General features: G+C 47.4%; 3 protein-coding genes across 3 annotated transcripts in view; 1 reads left to right on the top strand and 2 right to left on the bottom strand.

Moving 5' to 3' along the window:
- WWC2 (WW and C2 domain containing 2) overlaps positions 1-12,625 on the top strand; it is a 176,072-nt gene extending 163,447 nt beyond the window's left edge. The window contains exons 21-23 of the mRNA XM_084760139.1: positions 1,302-1,544; positions 7,791-7,918; positions 11,380-12,625. Coding sequence (XP_084616265.1) covers positions 1,302-1,544; positions 7,791-7,918; positions 11,380-11,446 — 438 coding nt within the window. The 3' untranslated portion in view covers positions 11,447-12,625. The remainder of the gene's footprint in view (positions 1-1,301; positions 1,545-7,790; positions 7,919-11,379) is intronic.
- Positions 12,618-16,862, bottom strand: LOC311585207 (claudin-22). The gene has a single exon (XM_084760153.1). It carries the CDS (start codon positions 16,111-16,113, stop codon positions 15,451-15,453), a length of 663 nt encoding a protein of 220 aa, XP_084616279.1. The 5' UTR covers positions 16,114-16,862; the 3' UTR covers positions 12,618-15,450.
- Positions 16,863-16,987: 125 nt separating this feature from the next.
- Positions 16,988-18,330, bottom strand: CLDN24 (claudin 24). Its single transcript, XM_084758445.1, has one exon. The coding sequence runs from the start codon at positions 18,247-18,249 to the stop codon at positions 17,605-17,607; it is 645 nt and encodes a 214-aa protein (XP_084614571.1). The 5' UTR covers positions 18,250-18,330; the 3' UTR covers positions 16,988-17,604.
- Positions 18,331-18,632: the final 302 nt, after the last annotated feature.

Genomic DNA, 18,632 nt, shown 5'->3' with positions numbered 1-18,632 from the left:
GCTCAGTAATCTGATAGGATGGTGTTCTGATTTAGGAATACCAGCATGAAAACTGTAGAGAGGCCTAAGACCCACATGGCTGTCACAGTGTGAGTCATGAGGTCCGAGAGGACCCCTGCCAGTGCTGTGCCTGGCCCTCCTCACACTGGCTCTCGAGGGCTACCATGCTCAGCTCTTCCCAACTTAGGGCCACGTGTTGAAGACGATACAGGGAATAAACCAACGAGGCCCACAAGTCAATGCTACCCTCTCCCCTGAGAGAACTCACTGTTGAGCGCTGACAGCCAACCCATTGCTATATGCTAGTCCTTTAGAGGCTCCAGGCACTGGCTGAGGTGTGCATGTGTTTGTGTGTGTGTAACAGGTATATACATACCACAGCGTGTGTGTGCAAGCCAGAGGACAGCTTTTGAGAATTAGTTCCTCGCTGATGCGGTCTCTCTCATTTGTGCTGATGTTCCATCTAGGCTCGCTGGCCTGCGAGCTTCTGAGCAATTCTTTCTGTGTGGGTGATACGCGTACTCCCACATCCAGCCTTTTGACTTGGGTCATCTATCCTGTGTGGTTACCATGTTTACCCCAGCCTGGGAAAGATTTCTGACCCTCAAGCAAGTCGTGTAGGCAAAGCACTTACATGTTTAGATTTTTCTTGCCATGCTGTGCATGTGTTAGAGAAAGCAAAGGTTGAATCAAGGGAGCCTAATAACAGTGTTACAGAAGCCCAGATAGTTAGTGATGAGGTATACATTGGGCAAAAAGGAGAGGGAATAGAAGGCAAAGCTAGTCCAAGCTGGGACAGGTGGGACAGGCCTGTCATGTGACACTCTTCCCTGGGGAAGTGTGAATACCACCAAAGTCCCACTCATTACCCTTGGAGGGAACAAGCAAGTGTGAATACCACCAAAGTCCCACTCATTACCCTTGGAGGGAACTGCTACAGAATAAGGCCCGTATGAATCCCCAGGCACGTGGGAGGCTGACTAGGAGATCACACATTCATAGTTTAAGATGATGCGGCTTTATTTCGTGCTCAGCGACTAGTTTGTGGCAGGCTGGCTCAAAACCGGCTCTTCTGTTATCAATGGGTCCCACGCTCAGTGGGACTTGCCTTTCTAGCTTTTTGCTGTGTAGGAGGTGAAAATGTACAGATCTCATAGCGCCTTTGACAAGCTTCTTCCTAGAGGTCTTACTTATACCACTGTTCCGGCTTTCACCAGCACAAGCCATGTGGCCATTCCGCCTCCTGTCACGTGCAGGAAGGGCAGAGACAGTAACAAGGGTACTGTTATCTACCTCCGCAGGCCGTGTGCCAGCCCACCCTCAGGAGGACTGCTCAGGAGTGCCCCGTGCGCACATCTCTCGACTTGGAGCTGGACTTGCAGGCCTCACTGACCCGCCAGAGTCGCCTCAACGATGAACTGCAGGCCCTGAGAGGCTTACGGCAGAAGCTGGAGGAGCTGAAAGCTCAGGGAGAAACTGACCTTCCCCCGGGTGTGCTGGAAGATGAGAGATTCCAGAAGCTTCTGAAGCAAGCAGAGAAGCAGGTACAGAGCCCTGGGTCACATTCAAGGGGATGGAGGTGGGGGGCTGGTGAGGATGTATCTTTTAGGGGTGGGCAGCACCTTGGAGGTGGTTCCCAACTTAGGCATCTTCCCATCCTTTCTCTAGGACTTGGGGCGTGGCCACCCCGCCATTATAGCACCTTTCCAAATATTGCTGTGGGTAGCAGTTGTGTAGTCAAGCTGTGAATGACAGCACCGGCCCCTAGGCAGCCCTGCAATCTCCAATGGGAATGGGGCATGTCAGCATTCTCAGTGTTTCAGCAAATGCTACATAGTGTTTACATCTCTTGCAGATTCCTTAGCCAGCGTAGTTATAAATACATTGTTAATTTTAAGGTTTCTACATTTTTACTTTCCTTCCTCAAAGAAAATTACATTTCACTTAATGGTATGCATTTGCCTTTCACCCTATAAAAATATGTATAGAAAATAAGATTAAATCACTGAATGAACAATTTGGGTTTTGGTTTGTTGGTTTTGGTTTTGGGGTTTGTTTGTTTGTTTGTTCATTCATGTGTTTTTTGAGGCATCTCAGTATACAGTCCTGGCTGGCCTGGAACTCGCTATGTAGACCAGGCTGTCCTCAAAGAGATTCACCTGCCTCTGTCTACCGAGTGTTGGAATTAAAGGCAAGTGCTGTCACACAGGTTATATTGTTAGAGGTTTTATGTTTCTGTTTTTTTGGTTTTGTTTATTTTTTGAGACAGTTTCTTACTGAATAGCTCAGGCTGAACACTTAGAGGCAGAGTGAGGGAGATCTCTGTGAGTTCAACACCAGCCTGGTCTACAGAGTGACTTCCGGGACAGCAAGACTACATAATGAGACCCTGTCTCAAAACAAAAAAGAACATGTAATCCCCCTGCCTCAGCCTCCCAAGTGCTGGGCTTACAGGCATGCGCCATCCTGCCTGGCAAAAATTGAATATTTTAAAGGGATTGTTTTTAATGTGTGACGCAAATATTACTGACTCTGCCTGAGTATAATATTGATTTATTTCAGGGTTAAGGTTTATATTTTTGCTTAGCAATATGTAATCATTTCTACACATAATCTTGAAATGGAGCTTTTCAGCTGATATCTTACAAGTGCTTAAACATTGTCTTCTTTTAATGTGGTCCTTTGGGTAGGAATCTGGAATACAGAAGATATTTCCTTAGAGTATCTAATAGAAAAAGATCTCCGTAACAAATTTGTCTTTTGGACCAAAAGGCCTGGGTCCCACCTGGTGGCAGTGTTGAGAAGCAGCTGGACCACAGAGCATTAACATCCTCAGCATGAAGCCCTTGGCATGAAGCCTCAGTCTCAGTCATGGATGTCCCTAGCATCCTGTGTAAAGCAAGGGCTTATATACTTGTTCTCGGGTCTCAGGAACTGGGTTTTTTGTTGTTGTTGTTGTTGTTGTTGTTGTTGTTGTTGTTGTTGTTGTTTTGGTTTGTTTTTTGTTTTGGTTTTTCAAAACAGGGTTTCTCTATGTAGCCTTGGCTGTCCTGGACTCACATTGCAGACCAGGCTGGCCTCAAACTCACAGCGATCCGCCTGCCTCAGCCTCCCGAGTGCTAGGATTAAAGGCGTGTGCCACCACGTCTGGCTCTCAGGAACTGTTCTATAGTGGGGCCTTCCTGTTGCTTTGCTGCCAACCTCTCAAGATGTCACATCTGAGAAAGTAATGGCAGTGAGAGGGCAGGAGTGGCCATTTAGCTTCTGCAGGTACCAGTGCCTGAGACCCCTCTTTTGTCTGGGTGTTCCCTACAGCTCACTCTTCCCTATTATGCAGTTCCTAGAAATGTCAGGCAGGCCTGCAAACATAACACATATAATATTATATACATATACATATATGTGTGTGTGTATATGTGTGTATATATGTGTGTGTGTATATATATGTGTGTGTGTGTGTGTGTGTGTATATATGTGTGTGTGTATGTGTGTATATATGTGTGTGTGTGTGTATATATATATATATATATAATTTCCACTTACATCTCTGATTTATTAGCCTTTTTTTACCTGTGCCACAATTGCTTTATGACAGTGGGTACAATGGCACATGTATCTGTGTATGGTGTCCCCAGTGCATGCTCAGCGCCTGTAGCCATACAAGCACTTGCATCTCACAGGCCTTGTGGTCCTGTATAGTCTCAACACAGCTGAGCACAGCTGAGTGTGGTTCCCTGGCCAGCAGTTAGCTACCGCTGTATTGCTTGAGTTCTGCTCACAGAACAGGTCCTGTGCAACACACACGGTGATGGCCACATATATAAGGCCAATTCCAATCCCTGGCGCTCAGAACCGCCTGGAAACCCTGGAGACCAGTCCTCTCCAGTTTGGATTTAAATACTCAAGGAGGGGCTGGGGATTAGAGTGCTTGCCTAAAACACCTGAGGCCCGTGCCTCAACCCCCCAGTACTGCAGAAGATGGAGTCTGAAGGTGCATACCTGTAATCCCAGCACTCAGGAGATGGAGGTAGAAGAACCAAAAGTTCCAAGGCTTTCCTCTGCTACATAGCAAGTTCAAGGCCAGCCTGGGCTACAAGAAACCTGGTCGTAACAAGAGTTCTCAAGAGTCAAGACAGGAATTATAGCTCAGTGATTGAGCACTTCCCTAACACACGAGAGGGCTTAGGCTCCATTCCATACTGTAGACGGGAAAAAGTCAAAGATGCAGTGGCCAAGATCTCCTTTGCTTTGCCAGGCTTCCTATTCCAGTTTTGGAAACTTATCTTTAAGATTGACACATCAGAACTCTCTTCAGTAAAATGATACTTTACCTCAACATTAATCTGTGCTTGTTTCCGCTATTAAGTGCGGGCTCACATGTGTCCCATTGGTGTTGGATGGCGGCCGCCATCATTGGGCCGTAGGTAACAGAATCCTGAGCTGTGCCTTCTGATAAGCTTGCTTTCAGAATCCCTCTGCCACCAAGATCATAAAGGAAGGAGGAAGCAACTCTGGTGACTGGGGTCACTGTCACTAGTGGAAGTAGATGCAGAGGCCCTAAGGCATTCGCACCCCCATGTGGGCAGGTCCTATGGCCTGACACCCCTCAAAGGCCCCACTCCTTAATGCTGTTACAAGGACAGTTAGATTACAACATGAGTCTTGGAGGACGACTTCAGTCACAGCCCGGGTCAACTCCTCCGCTCACTGTCGCTGCTCCCTCTGCCTTGTGACAGCTTTACAGCCGGCAGCATTGCAAGGCTCACGCAACAAGGCACATTTTTTATACTGCTTTCAAAAACGACTCTAGGTCCCTGAGCATGGGTTTTATCTTTATTTTTACCAGCTCTGTGGGTGGATAAACTATCTTTATTGTGTGCTTTTCCCCCTACAACTGAAATTTGTAATAAACAGCTCTAAAAATCCAGGCCATTCAGCAGCTGTGGACGTTTCGTTGTGGCTGCAGAAGTGGGCAGTCGCCACTGGTGCACAGGTGCACGCGTACACGCACACAGACACACACACACACACATACACACACATACACACTGCCCTTTCACTTCTACCGTTTCCTGTGACTCTGGGGACCTGTGAGAGTTTCCATGTCATAAGGAAGTACCTAACAGTAACCCTGCTGGTGGCTTTAAAAACTATGCCTCCCAGAAGAGCAGAGGCTTAAGGCAGCAACAGGCCCTGGGTTTGCCTCCCGATCAGCTCTCAGAGTTGTCCTTCACAACACTCCTTGTTGTCGGAGGACAGCATCTTTTATGGCTACAATAAAAACCAAACGTTAGTGCCCTCAGACTGTACTTGCCCCTTAGGAAGCAGAGCGAGAGGCTGAGGACTGTAAATCAAGGCTGTTGTGTTGCTTGGTTTATCAGGCCCCTTAACATGGCTGCAAGTGAGTCGCTGGACCTTCCTGCCGGTCAGGCTCTCATTGTGTAAACTGAGGCCTAGCCACCCCTCCTGGAGTCTGAGGCATGGAAGGCGGCTGGTTCTCTGAGGCAGAGGAGAAGCAGGGTGCTCTCTGTTCTTCCAAAGAAGCCAGATCTTTCTTTTTCTTCCTCAGATTGTCTCCCTGCCAACATACCTAAGTTAGGCTACACTGGGAAAAAAAAATGCCAGAGGTGTTAATATTCTGTTATATCTGGCTCTTCTCCAAAGTTCCTGGGTGCTCTCATTGCGTGGGGAGCAGAAAGTAGGCAAGTCCCATACTGGCTGTGGGGGAAGGACAAGGCGGGCCAAGGCCTTGAGGAGACTCTAGGGAAAGCTGAAGGTGGCTGGCAGTCCGGAAACGGACTAAAAGTCGCAAGAAGCCGAGTGAGCAGCCCCGCTACAGCATGCACAGGGCAGCGTGTCTGTCACTCGGAGTGAAAGGAGCAGGGCCCGCTCACAGTCCTGGCATCTTTCCCAGGTGCTGCCTGATCAGCTCCACCTCCCCAGCCCGTGGGGAGATTGGGAGGGAAGTTAGCCCGGAAGGACACCAAGGTTTGCCCTTGAATTCCTCCTTGTAAAGCAGCTTTCAAGAAAACAAAAACCAACCAAACCAAAGCCAGCCTACAGTTAGCCATGGTCAATTACTGTGAAATGGAAAACAGTGGAGACGAAGACCTCGGGACCCCAGGTGTTGTAATGACTGCTCTGTTGCTGGTTCCTTCTCGTCTCTCGCTGGGCCAAGTTCAACTACACACTCAACTGTATTAGGCCACATGAAATACACATGGACTCAGCGTTAAAGAGGGCGTAGAGTCCAGCCGAGGAGGGGCTCGGTGGGTATAATACTGTCAGTCAAACATAGTGACCTGGCTTTAGATTTCCAGCAGGATCCAGAAGGAGAGGCGTCCATGCATGCGTGCGTGTTTGTGTGTGTAATTGGCCGTGCTGGGGTAGAGCATTATGAAGAGCCCCTTCTGCTCAATTTTGCTACTAACTAAAGCACCCCTAATTGTTTTTCTTTTCCTGTTTCCCCTTGTTTGTCTCTTTATTGCTGGTGGATTGTTGCTGTTTTATTTGGTGTTATTGGTGGGGTGTGGGGAACTTGAGCCCCTTAGCCCAGGCTGGCCTTAAACTGATGACAATTCTCCTGCTTCAACCTTCAGAGTGCTTGAATTACAAGTGTGAGCTACCTCATCCGGCTTCTTATTTTTATTGAGTTATTCGTTAATTCATTTGTTGCTCTGTTTTGAGACAGTCTCTCTATGCACTCCAGGCTTTTCTGGAGCTTTCTAGGTAGCTCGGGTCCAAATTCACCATCCTCCTATGTTAATTTAGCCTTCCAAGCCACTGTGCCTAGCTCTTAAAAATAGCTTTTTAAGTGTTAAGTTGAAAAAAATCTGTAGAGAAAACATTGATAGTCTTTTTAGTTTTTATACTTACTACACTCCCTGCGCTTTTCTATTGTGTTTGTTTTCTTTTTTCTTCTCTTTTTCTTTTCTTTCTTTTTTTTTTTTCTCATTTGTTAAACTTCCTCTGTCTTGTTCACAGCTCTACCCTACCTTTGGATAGAGAGTGTGGCTACAGAAAATGTAACGGGAATGGCTAAACACTGAGACAGGAGGTCGAAAGATGTGTTGGCGCGGGCGCCTGAGTGATTTATGGGTATTAGCTCATTTAAACTCCAAACAGCCCTTTGAAGTACTTACAAAGAAACTAAGGCCCAGGGCTGTCCAGGCCCCTTGCCCAGACTCATAGCTAGGAAGTGATCAAAAGGGACTTTGAAATGAGACAGTATTGCCCCAGGCTTTGCCATCTTCACCACTGTCGTAGACCAGACTGAAGGTAATCAATACATTTTTGCTGATTAGGTGACCAAATGAATGAGATGTGGAAGCAGCCATAATACTGGTCCATTTACATTAAAAATGTGTGTGTGTGTGTGTGTGTGTGTGTGTGTGTGTGTGTGTGTGTGTGTGTGTTACAGAATATCTCGGTGTCACCAGCAGTAACACAGAAAAGGAATGTTACTAACGTCCCAGTCAGCAGTGTGAACTTGGTCCCAGAAGGGCCCTCTGGGTGCTGGGCACTGAGCGTCCCTGTGCCCTTCACCTGCAGCAGGTGCTCCTGTGTGAGGGTCTTTGAGCTCATGGTGTGTGCCGTTGCTCAGTAGGCTGGTTGTACATTAGTGATGCGTTTTAACTCACCTTGGGTGCAGCCTCCTCCCCTTGGCAGGAGCTGAGCATGTGGGTGTTGTCCACTGCTGCCCAGCAAGACCCCCTTGACTGCCCAGCATGGCCTCCCAGCTTAACCTTGCACTGTGTCATCAGCTTCCGATGTTTCCCTTCCTTCGCCAGGCTGAGCAGACAGAGGAAGAGCAGAAGCAGGGCCTGAACGCAGAGAAGTTGATGAGGCAGGTCTCCAAGGACGTGTGCCGCCTGCGGGAGCAGAGCCAGAAGGTGCCTCGGCAGGTGCAATCCTTCAGGTAACTGGCTTCATGGAGCCATCTGGGTGGCGTCCCCCTCAAGTGTGATTGCACCCAACTCACCTCAGGAATAAATGAGAGGTGTTGCCACTGTGCCTGCCCTTGGTTTGAATATAATTCTACATGTCCATCCTGAGGTGACACCCACTGGAAGGCTCCAGACAGATGAGAGCCTGTTTTTTTGTTTGTTTGTTTGATTGATTGATTTACTTATTATTATGTATACAGTGTTCTGCCTGCATGCACACCCGCAGGCCAGAAAAGGGTATCACATGACATGACAGATGGTTTTGAGCCACCATGTGGTTGCTGGGAATTGAACTCAGGACCTTTGGAAGAGCAGGTGGTGCTCTTAACCACTGAGCCCTCTCTCCCGCCCCAGGACCCCCACTTCTTATCTTTATGAATGTATCTCACTGAGAAAGCTTGTCCCAGCATGTAGAAAGGTACACAAAAGGCATACATCTTTAGGGGGCTTGTTCGCTCATTTTCTGGACCTTCCTTGGGTACCATTCTTCTCCCTCCCAGCACACACACACCCTGTACTGTGCTGATCCCTACAGTACATCAAAAGAACATGTGCTTCTGCAGAAGGCCTCCAGTCTGAGAAGACAAAGTTCCGCAGCCACGACAGCGCTATGTGGAAGCTATTATGGGATAAGCAGGGACTCTGAGAGCCTCTAGGAAGAGTCTCAATGTGTGTAGGCCAGCTATGCAGACGCTAGGTCAGCTCAAAGGAGCCATCATTGCAGCCCTGGGAGGATTTCACCAGCTCCCCTGGCACCTGCTGTGGTGGATGTGGGCAGCAGCACAGACAGAGCCACCCAGCCTCGGAGGTCAGGCCCAGCCGGGCTGTAGCAGAGCTGCCCCAGGCAAGCTTGTCATGTAGAGCAGGGCTCAGACTCCACAGAGCCCTGAATACCACACTGATGAATTTCATTTGTGGCTTTGGGTACTGAGGGAGCCAAGCCTCTAAGCAGGCAGCCTGTGGGGGAAGGTATTTGGGCCACCACAGTGGAATGAGACTAAAGTGGAGAGCAGTGAGGACTTCCTGTGTCCTGCCTTCGCACAGACTGGGTGACCCATGTTATAAGACAGCCTAGGCGCTGGGCGCAGTGGCGCACGCCTTTAATCCCAGTACTTGCGAAGCAGAGGAAGGCGGAGCACTGTGAGTTCGAAGCCAGCCTGGTCTACAAATCAAGTCCAGGACAGTTGAGGCTACACAGAGAAGCCATGTCTACAAAAACAAAAACAAAAACAGGGCAGCCCAGGCAACTTCAGCCAGCGGACAGTCCAAACTGTAAGGTGGGTTAAAGAGCCTGTAGGTTCAGTGTGGTGGTTGCCGTGGTGGAAACACATCCAAGAGAGTGGGAGGTGGCAGCCAGGGGAGGACACCTGCTGGGTACTGAGGGACAAAGGACTGATCCCCAAATTGTGTGACACAGGAGCCTCAGAGACTGTATCAGACTGTCAGGTAATAGGAGGGTCACCTTAGTTTTGGCCTAGGTTTTGTACAGAGGAGTCACTAGAAAGCTGCTAGGCTTGGGCCAGCAAGACGGTTCAGTGCACAAAGGTACTAGCATCCAAGCCTGATGGCCTGAGCGCAATGCCTGGAACCCACATGGTGAGGGGAAAGGTAATTGCCATGGGCTGTCCTGTGACCTCCACATACGTACTGTGACATGCTCACCCATACACATAAACATACACTCTCACAAACTCCATACACACACACACAAACACACTGCACATGTGTGTGCACATGCTCATACACAGATACAAATACATGAAAAAGGAAACATAAAGCTTTTTAGATTGTGGAGAGAAACCGGAAGAAAGGCTATTTGGGAGCAGAGAGCTTGGAAGGCTGAGTCTTGGCGTCAGGCAGGTGCGGTGTGATGAAGGCGCTGAGGGCATTGAGCACTCCAAAGCTTCAGTGTGGGGATAGGAAGCTGAGGCGTCACAGGTCCGGGTCCTATTTGTAGGGCTGGGGTTTACCCGCCCATTGTGCTAGACAGCCACTGTGGTACTCCTTGGTGTTTTAGCTGTGAACTGACATCAGGAGCCCTTCCTGCTCCCGATGCTGCAGCTACTTCCACAGTAAGCAACGGTGCCAGCTCTGGAAACTCCTACACCTTCAGTTGTTAAAACCCAAAGTAAAGAATGCCTAAACATTCCTGTTCCCTGTAAGAAGCCCACGTGTCCTGGTGTGGTGGTGCATGCCTCTTATCCCAGCAGGATGAGGGCAGAGGCTGGCAGATCTCTCTTTAAAAAGAAAAGAAAAAAGAAATTAACCATTGATATCCCACAGCATGATGGAGTGAGATAAGACACACCATGTGGGGGCTGTGTGACACCTATAAAGTGATGCCTAGGGTGGTGAGAGATCAAGGGGTGGCAGCAGGCGGGGCACAGGCTCACCCTCCTCTTGTTTCACGTGGAGCCAGGAGCCCAGCGTCCCTGGGTGTCATGTTGCTAAGGTGAGGGCTGTAACTGACCAGGCAGGTAAATCCTTGCAGGTTTCAGCAGGGCCTGTGGCTTCCCAGACATGGTGACCACACACTGTAGCCTTTCTAGCATCCTTACTCATCCTTTAGGGAACCGAGCCAACTCTAAAGGCTGCTGTGGCATAAAGTAGCTCTGCCCGGGGTCCTGCCTTCACTCGCCAGTTTCTCCCTCTCCTTAGATGTCAGAATGGCCAGCCGAGTTTGTGTTTCTCACCTGTAGTCTTTCTCCATCTGCGCTGTTTCTTGTCCCGCCCCCGCCCCCCCCCCACACACACACGTAAATAGATGCAGTGAACAAATTAAAGATAATAAGGTGAAGAGCAATTGAGGAAAACGTGGGCAGTGCTTCCCCCATCACACACAGAGATGATCGAGTGTCTCTCTTAGTGGCCCCGCCTCTGCCTTCACGTGCCTTAGTTTTAACAAGCCTCCTGCTATTGTGGCTTCTGTCAAGGTCTCTGGGAATTTCAGCTCAGGATTCTGGCCCTCTTGAACCTTCTCCCACCCTGGCTTAGAAATACCTGAACACAGCCTAAGATCCACCCCCTGGTGGATTACAAGTGCTTTTCAGTTGGAAACTTGGCGGGAGTGGGGACTTACGAGCTTTGTCTGTAGAGGATTTCCAGTCAGGAGAACCATAGTGTACTACAACCTTTAAAACCACACAGACTCAGCCTGGCGAGATGGCTCAGTGGGGTAAAGGCACCTGTCATCATGCTTATGATCTGAGTTCAGTGCCCAGGATGCATGTGGGGGAAGAACACAGACTCGCAACACTGTGACATGCGCACCCCCTTACACATACACTAAATAAAAATAGCTATAAAAAATCGTTATTTAAAATGAGGGCTCTTGTGATTTTCAGTGTAGTTTCTGGTATTGGGGAAACAGCCTTGGGGCTCTCAGAACTTCCAGCATCGAATTTAAGTGGTTTTTCTCCATCTCTCCCTGTAGGGAGAAGATAGCCTACTTCACACGAGCCAAGATCAGCATCCCGTCCCTGCCCGCTGATGACGTGTGATCCGAGGCTTAGCACTACTTGTCACCGGCTCACTTTCCAAGGGAGGGTCAAAGACTGAACATTTACTTTGTTGTTGTTGTTGTTGTTGTTGTTGTTGTTGTTTATTTTGTGTTGGGGGGGCAGGGCTTTTGTTTCCTGTAACCTAACTGTCAACTCTTGAAGAACTTTCATTTCACGCCAGTTTCATCAGGTTAATTTGTAAAGTACTCTGAATGTAACTCTTACATACTTTGAGAAGGAAAAAAAAAATCACATAACCAAAATGGGGTAATCTGGTTCATAAGCGTTGTACAGTCCGTATGTGTTACCAGTGGGCTTGGCTGTGTGGAATGGAACAGTGCCTAGTGTCTGCCGGCTGAGCCGACCGCAGGAGGCAGCTGTCCAGCAGCCCTGAGGCTGGTGCCACAGCGTACCCCTTAGCTAGAGAGCCACACTGCATCAAATGTGAGCACTCGTGAACAGCACTCTGAGGCCACCTAAAACAGGCAACCTCTTCCTTCCATCACCCACAGCCCACCACCTTGTTTCTGAAAACAGTTTCTTTTTCTGCCCTCTTAAACTTGTCTGATGAAAACAACCGTGTGAAACGCTGAGAACCAGAATCCGAGGTACAGGTGCGCCCCTGATTTTAGAGAGCCGCGGTCAGGGACTGAAAGAAAACTGGTGGGAGGGGCCACCAGCTACTACAAGACACACTAAAGGGGACTCAGCAGGGTGGCACTGCTTCCAACACGGCCTGAAGTGGCATGGCTTCCTGTCAGCCTCTGGGTAGCAGGCACTGGGTTTTGTCCTAGGGGTGAGGACAATGCCATGGAGATGCTTGTGGTGGCCCTGGGCTCTGACGCCAGTGCAGGCAGTGCAGAGGGGACACACCCATGTTCATGAGGACAGGCGGATCTTAGTGAGCTCAAACTTGCCCAGCAGAAGAGAGTTCATCCTCAGGCCTCCGCGCTCACTAGAATTGAGTTTGCAGCTGTCACCTTTAGGGTTTCTGTCAGTGACACACAGGAAGTGATTGGAAGCAGAAACAAAGGGTGTGCCTGAGTGTGGACTGCATCATTTATATTTATATATATAATTGCATGGATGAACAGATAACTCAGCTCAAGATAGCAATTGGTCAATGTGTCCTGTTCTCTAGGCTGGGTTTTAACTTACCAGACCCAGGCACTTCTTTTTTTTTTTTTTTTTTTAAAGGCTCAGCATAGCTTTGCCAGCATAAAAGTATTAAAAATACATAGTTCTTAGGTGATTTAAACCATACTTACTCAGTCTGTCATACTGGAAGAAGCTGTGTTTTGGTGAGCCATCTTATATAGCAAGCTAAATTATTTTTATTTTTTTAATGCAAAATAATTTTATAGGAATTAAAAGAAGAAAGGCAAGAAAAAAATCTGTTTTTTTAAAAATTATGTTCTGCTTGGAATCCCCATTAGTAAGGACTTTTATTTTCATGAATCTATGCATATTTTAAAAAGCTCATTTTTATCAGAATCAATGTTTCTACTCAGCCAGAGCTTCAATTATCAAGTTAACTGCACCTGAAACTTAATCATTTCCCCCTAAATGTTCCACCGCTTATATCCGACGTCTTAGGAGATGTAACTGGACACAACGCTACTTGGGACGAAGAACATAAAAGTGTTAGTGGCAGACTGAGCACAGCCTCCCAGGCTGCCCCGTTTGCCCTGCAGGTGATGGAGGATGCTGGCTGCCGGCCTTCCTTGTCAGAGGTTGACGTAGATAGCTCTAAATGAAGGTCAGCTGCTTTCAGCACCACAGTTTGACCCATGAAAATGTCCATAGGGCTTTGTGTAGCTGTACCGTACGACTTTATTTTCCTCATTTATTTATTTACGGTCTTATTTATGTTCTGTTTAATATATAGTTTGGTTCTGGCCATCCTAAGTGTCGGGCTTACAAGAGGCTGTATCGGAGTCTTTGCAGCTGTATGGTCTTCATCAGATTTATTGCTAACTTTTTGTCATGCAAAAAGTCTCAGACGAGTATTAAAGAATAAAGTGTGTCTCAGGCTGGTAGTTCACAGTTGTGACTGAGGGGCTTTGGTTTTATTTTACAAAACATGCTCAACTAACGTGAGAGAAGTTCATTCTAATAGAATCCTTTTTCCACACTCTAAAAGTCAGCAGCAATCGTGTTATATGCATACAGGCAGCGTTTTGTAGGCCTGTCACATTTGTATTAACCCAAATGATTCAAAATGTGTTTTACTAACTCAATCACAAAATCAATGGACAAATAAAAAAGTTAATGTTATTAAAAAATAGTTTTAAAGGTAGAATTTATTCTGCACAGGGTAAAAAAGAACTTAAAATTTAGCCCTCAAGTTTGGAATATCAGTATATTATTACAGCTTTGTAAATGAGACTCACATGTTACAGGTACAAAAAGAATATTATTTGCCAAGTGAACAAAGTTGAACTGAGTCTCTGTAGCATACAAATTAAATACATTTTTGCTATCAATCTATATTGTATTAAATATGAGAAGCTCAGGACTGAACTAAATACTTAATCAGGTTAAATTCTGATTATGTTTCTGTCTTCATTTGTCCTGTTTGTAAAAGTCTGCAAATACATCACACAGATTGGCTTCCATCGCTGCACTTGCCCTGTGTTTGTGGATGGAAAGCAAATTCAGTGATTTTTTTTTTTAAACAAAAAGTACATATTTCCTAACACTGCATTTTTAATGTTGCTTGCTAGTCACTTAATTTCCCTGATTGGCACAAACGCAAGAATCTACTTGACCCAAGTACCAAGCAAATACATAACATTCCACGAAGAATTCTTCAAACCAGAAAATTTGTCTCAAATAGTTCTTGTTTAGACTGTTTATATCACAGATAAATGAAATGGGATCTTCTCATTGCTCAAGGGAAGCAAGGACTGGCCAGCACGTGATCCCCGGTATACTACCCGAGCTGGCAGTGTGCTCCAAAAGAGGGCAGCTGTCCCAGGAGGCACTGTCCCCGGAGGCATCAGTTCTGTTACCTGCCCCAGAGCCAAGGCAGGCAGGACATTGCACCCAGCAAGACTGGGCACAGAAGCTAGGGCTCTTTTACGTGGCAGAATTCTACCTGCATTCCCAGAATCCAGGGCTGCCCTGCTCTGCTCAGAGACATGAATGGAGGAGGCATGTGTCTGATGTAGAAAGGTCTGAAAAAGGGGCGTCCCATCTCACTCACCACTGGGTCCTTTAAGGATCAAATAGGTGGGGCTGGAGAGATGTCTCAGTGGTTATGAGCACTGCCTGCTCTTCCAAAGGACCCAAGTTCAATCCCCAGCCACCCACATGGCAACTTAAAACTGTCTGTAACTTCAAGATCTGACACCCTCACATAAACACACATAAATTAAAATTAAATAAAATGTTTAAAAGAAAAACAACAAAAAAAAGGATCAAATAGGTGGGTTTTGTTTTTTTTAACTCATCAGTTGTCACACATTTTTAACTAAGCATCCAGTGAAACCTAAACTTTATAAGTTATCTTAAACACCTGAAAGCACGTGACCCACAGTCATATCTGTTTCCCAAATGATTCCTCTCCACATGAATGATCCTTTCAGAAATACGAAAGTGCTCAGACAATGTTTTATTTATAGCCCGTGCCCTGTGTGTGCACTCAATCACAGCCTACTTTAAAAATTGGACAAAGCTGGAAGAGTTGGAGGCCAGCCTGGTCTACAAAGTGAGTCCAGGACAGCCAAGGCTACACAGAGAGACCCTGTCTCAAGCAAAACAAAACAGCTTGCTCTTTTGCTGTTTGCTGATTGCATTAAGATATATAGTTGGCCTCCAAAGAGAAAGTAGACGAGCTTTACTCATGGTAGAAAGAAATTGTATTTGAAGAAGTTAGTAGCCACAGGAGGGAAGTAAGCACTTCAGAAAAATCAAAAGCACAGGAGTAGGGGTGATTATAACGGGGGGATCCTACCAAGTCCAGCTGGAGCAAGAGCAGGGAGGCCACTGATCCCTCGGGCTTAGATTTCTGGCTTGGCGTGTTTCAGCTCCAGGTGTTGACAGTGGTCCTGCAGTCCTGCCGCTGCATAGTGTCCCGAAGCTGAGGGAGCTGGGCTGGAGCAGGCTGCACAGTGAAGCAGACACCCTCCTAACACCAGGCAGAAGCCAGCAAACCAGCCAAGGAACAGGGCCTCCCCAAACTCCCACCTGGGCACAATCTCAGGCACGGTCTCATCCCAGAACTCCTGAACTGTCCTGTGGGCCACCCAGGACACAGGCACCAGGACCAGCACGCCCGACGTCCAGAGCAGGACCCCTCCCGCGATGAGCAGCCGCCTCTTCAGGCCCTTCTGGGTCTCTCCGAGCCTCAAGCAGTCCAGGCCACAGCCAGAGGCCAGCAGCCCCAGCAGCCCCAGCCCGTTGGACAGAGACATCAGGACCCTGGAGGTCTGCAGCTCAGCTGGCAGGGCCAGGAAGGAGTCGAAGTCCTTGCACTGCCTCCCCACCTCCTCCTGAATGACGCAGGATTTCCAGAGCCCCATGGTCCAGTTTTCCATCTCGTTCAGCTCCAGGTTGAGGTTCTTCCAGTGGGGCAAGTAGTTTGTGAGGCAGGATAACACCCATCCCAGCAGGGAGAACAAAAGCGCAGCCGACTGCGTTGCCGTTCGAAAGACTAAACCCATTAGGGCGTCCTGGGAGTCTGAGCCTGCCCCGACTCCTGCCCTCAGCTTGCTCTAAAAAGCAGGACACTTATCACTCGCGGAGCTCAGACATAGTTTTACATTGTGTGTATAGAAGGACGCTTGCCAGATCTACTATTGTTTGATTCCATGTTGAAAGGTTTCAAAAGCGGACAGGGAAACGCTGCTATGGACCAGTAATGCTAAGGTGTGGCCCGGGCCACGTTTGTGCCCTGGGCTGAATTTTGTGCTTTTGCAGGTCAAGTAGTGCTAATCCTCTCATTGTGAACGTTTACCTGGCTTTCACGTTCCCAACGTTCCTAACAAGTCAGAGAGTTAAGTCAGTGTAAAAAAAAAAAAAAAAAAAAGCCTAATTGGAGGTTTGGGTTCAACTCCTCCTGCCTTGTGCTAATTACACCTGTAAGATTTTCATCAGCTAAAGCAGTCTCATATTTCAGTGCGTGTGTTATGATAATACTGGGTGTTACCCTCGTTGAGAAAAAAAAATTCAGAGAGAAGTATTTCTTAAGCAAATAAATCAATCTTATCAGGATTCCCTTTAGACTTTAAATCAGGTCTGCTTTGAAAAGCCTCTGGCTGCATACACTACAGAGGACGTGAAACAAGGCTGGACGGAATGTCAGGTCTCTTATCTCTGTGCCTTTGTGACCCTCACGTGCATAAGCCTTAAACACTTGTCAGCTGGGGGGGGGGGGTGCGATTTTGCTTCATGCCTCTTCCTTAACGAAATATGTTTCAAGTGTAGGAGGGTCAAGCCTTTTGTGTCAAAATCAAACATCTTTGCCCACCACTCCATTATATATATATATATATATATATATATATATATATATATATATATATATATATCCCCATATTTGACATTTCTAACTAAATACAGAAGTTTTCGTTCTGACAAGTGAACTGATAGAATCTAGATAAAAAGAAGGGCGGGAGGATCCCCCTTTTTATTTTTTAATTTGAAGCTTTGAGGAAAGAGGTGAAAGCAGAGATGTGGCTACTGCTTGGAAATAGTAGAGAAGCAGCCAGAAGCAGGCAGACTATCCAAGCACAAGATGCTTTTGTTTAACGAGCAGAATCGGTGTGGCGATGATGACATTTGACATTTGAGGACTGGCTTAACCTGTGGCTCTTCTAGTTCTTAAAAGAGTGCAAATTGTTGCACTTTAGGAAGTGGATAGTAATTATCCTTTTCAGCTACAAAACAGCAACATGGCTTTCCCACAAAACAACCAAATCGATGGCAGGTTTTTTTTTGTTAGTTGTTTTCACACATAGCTACGTAATGTTTGTCAGAATAAATTCCTTATAGGTAGACTTCCTGTCATTCAGATTTGAAAGACAAACCTCTAGTATAAGAAAAAAAAGTTATTGAATGAAAAGCATGTGAGCAGCACAATTTAGTTACCATAACAACAGAATGGAGACCTTTTCAATAATCAGCTAAGGATATAGCTCAGCCCTGCTGACGGCTTACACTTTAGGCTGTGTGGTTCCGTGGTCCTGCAGTCCTGCCGCTGCATAGTGTCCCGAGGCTGAGGGAGCTGGGCTGGAGCAGGCTGCACAGTGAAGCAGACACCCTCCTAACACCAGGCAGAAGCCAGCAAACCAGCCAAGGAACAGGGCCTCCCCAAACTCCCACCTGGGCACAATCTCAGGCACAGTCTCATCCCAGAACTCCTGAACTGTCCTGTGGGCCACCCAGGACACAGGCACCAGGACCAGCACGCCCGACGTCCAGAGCAGGACCCCTCCTGCGATGAGCAGCCGCCTCTTCAGGCCCTTCTGGGTCTCTCCGAGCCTCAAGCAGTCCAGGCCACAGCCAGAGGCCAGCAGCCCCAGCAGCCCCAGGCCATTGGACAGAGACATCAGGACCCTGGAGGTCTGCAGCTCAGCTGGCAGGGCCAGGAAGGAGTCAAAGTCCTTGCACTGCCTCCCCACCTCCTCCTGGATGACGCAGGATTTCCAGAGCCCGATGGTCCAGTTTTCCATCTCGTTCAGCTCCAGGTTGAGGTTCTTCCAGTGGGGCAGATACGTTGTGATAATGGCTAGAACCCATCCCAGCAATGACAGTGAAAGCCCTACAGATCGCACGGCCGTCCTGAAGATGAAAGCCATGGGGACGGATGTTACAACCCGGCTTCTCTATAGGATCTGCTCTCCTTTGCGGCTGGCAGTACTGTGATGACCTCGACCCTATGCTGCCCAGAATATAAGCTTTGCTCATTAGCTCTCTGGGAACTCTGAAATACGTTTTTGTTCCTCTTGAATATAGTGTTTCATGTAAAGGGCGAAGGACTCTGTTAAAAGCTATGAGTTAGGCTTTCTGATAAGGATTTGAGCTGTTCCCTTCCAATTTGTGTGGTAAAATTACATCCCCAACGCTTGACGGGTATAAGTCTAAAGATGAACAAAGAGGTCTCTATGACCCCTCACCCTAACATACAACAGAAATCTTTGTGCTTCAATATGGATTAATTAGATTTTAAGTGGTGATAAAA

This window comes from Acomys minous (assembly GCF_964271855.1).
Source record: "Acomys minous genome assembly, chromosome: 15".
NCBI classification, from domain to species: Eukaryota; Metazoa; Chordata; class Mammalia; order Rodentia; family Muridae; genus Acomys; species Acomys minous.
Note: the sequence above shows the minus strand (reverse complement) of the source record. Positions and strands in the feature narration are given on the sequence as shown.

Coding starts and splice junctions, on each gene's coding strand:
- LOC311585207 (XM_084760153.1), bottom strand. CDS start 16,113: ATGGGTTTAGTCTTTCGAACGGCAACGCAGTCGGCTGCGCTTTTGTTC.
- CLDN24 (XM_084758445.1), bottom strand. CDS start 18,249: ATGGCTTTCATCTTCAGGACGGCCGTGCGATCTGTAGGGCTTTCACTG.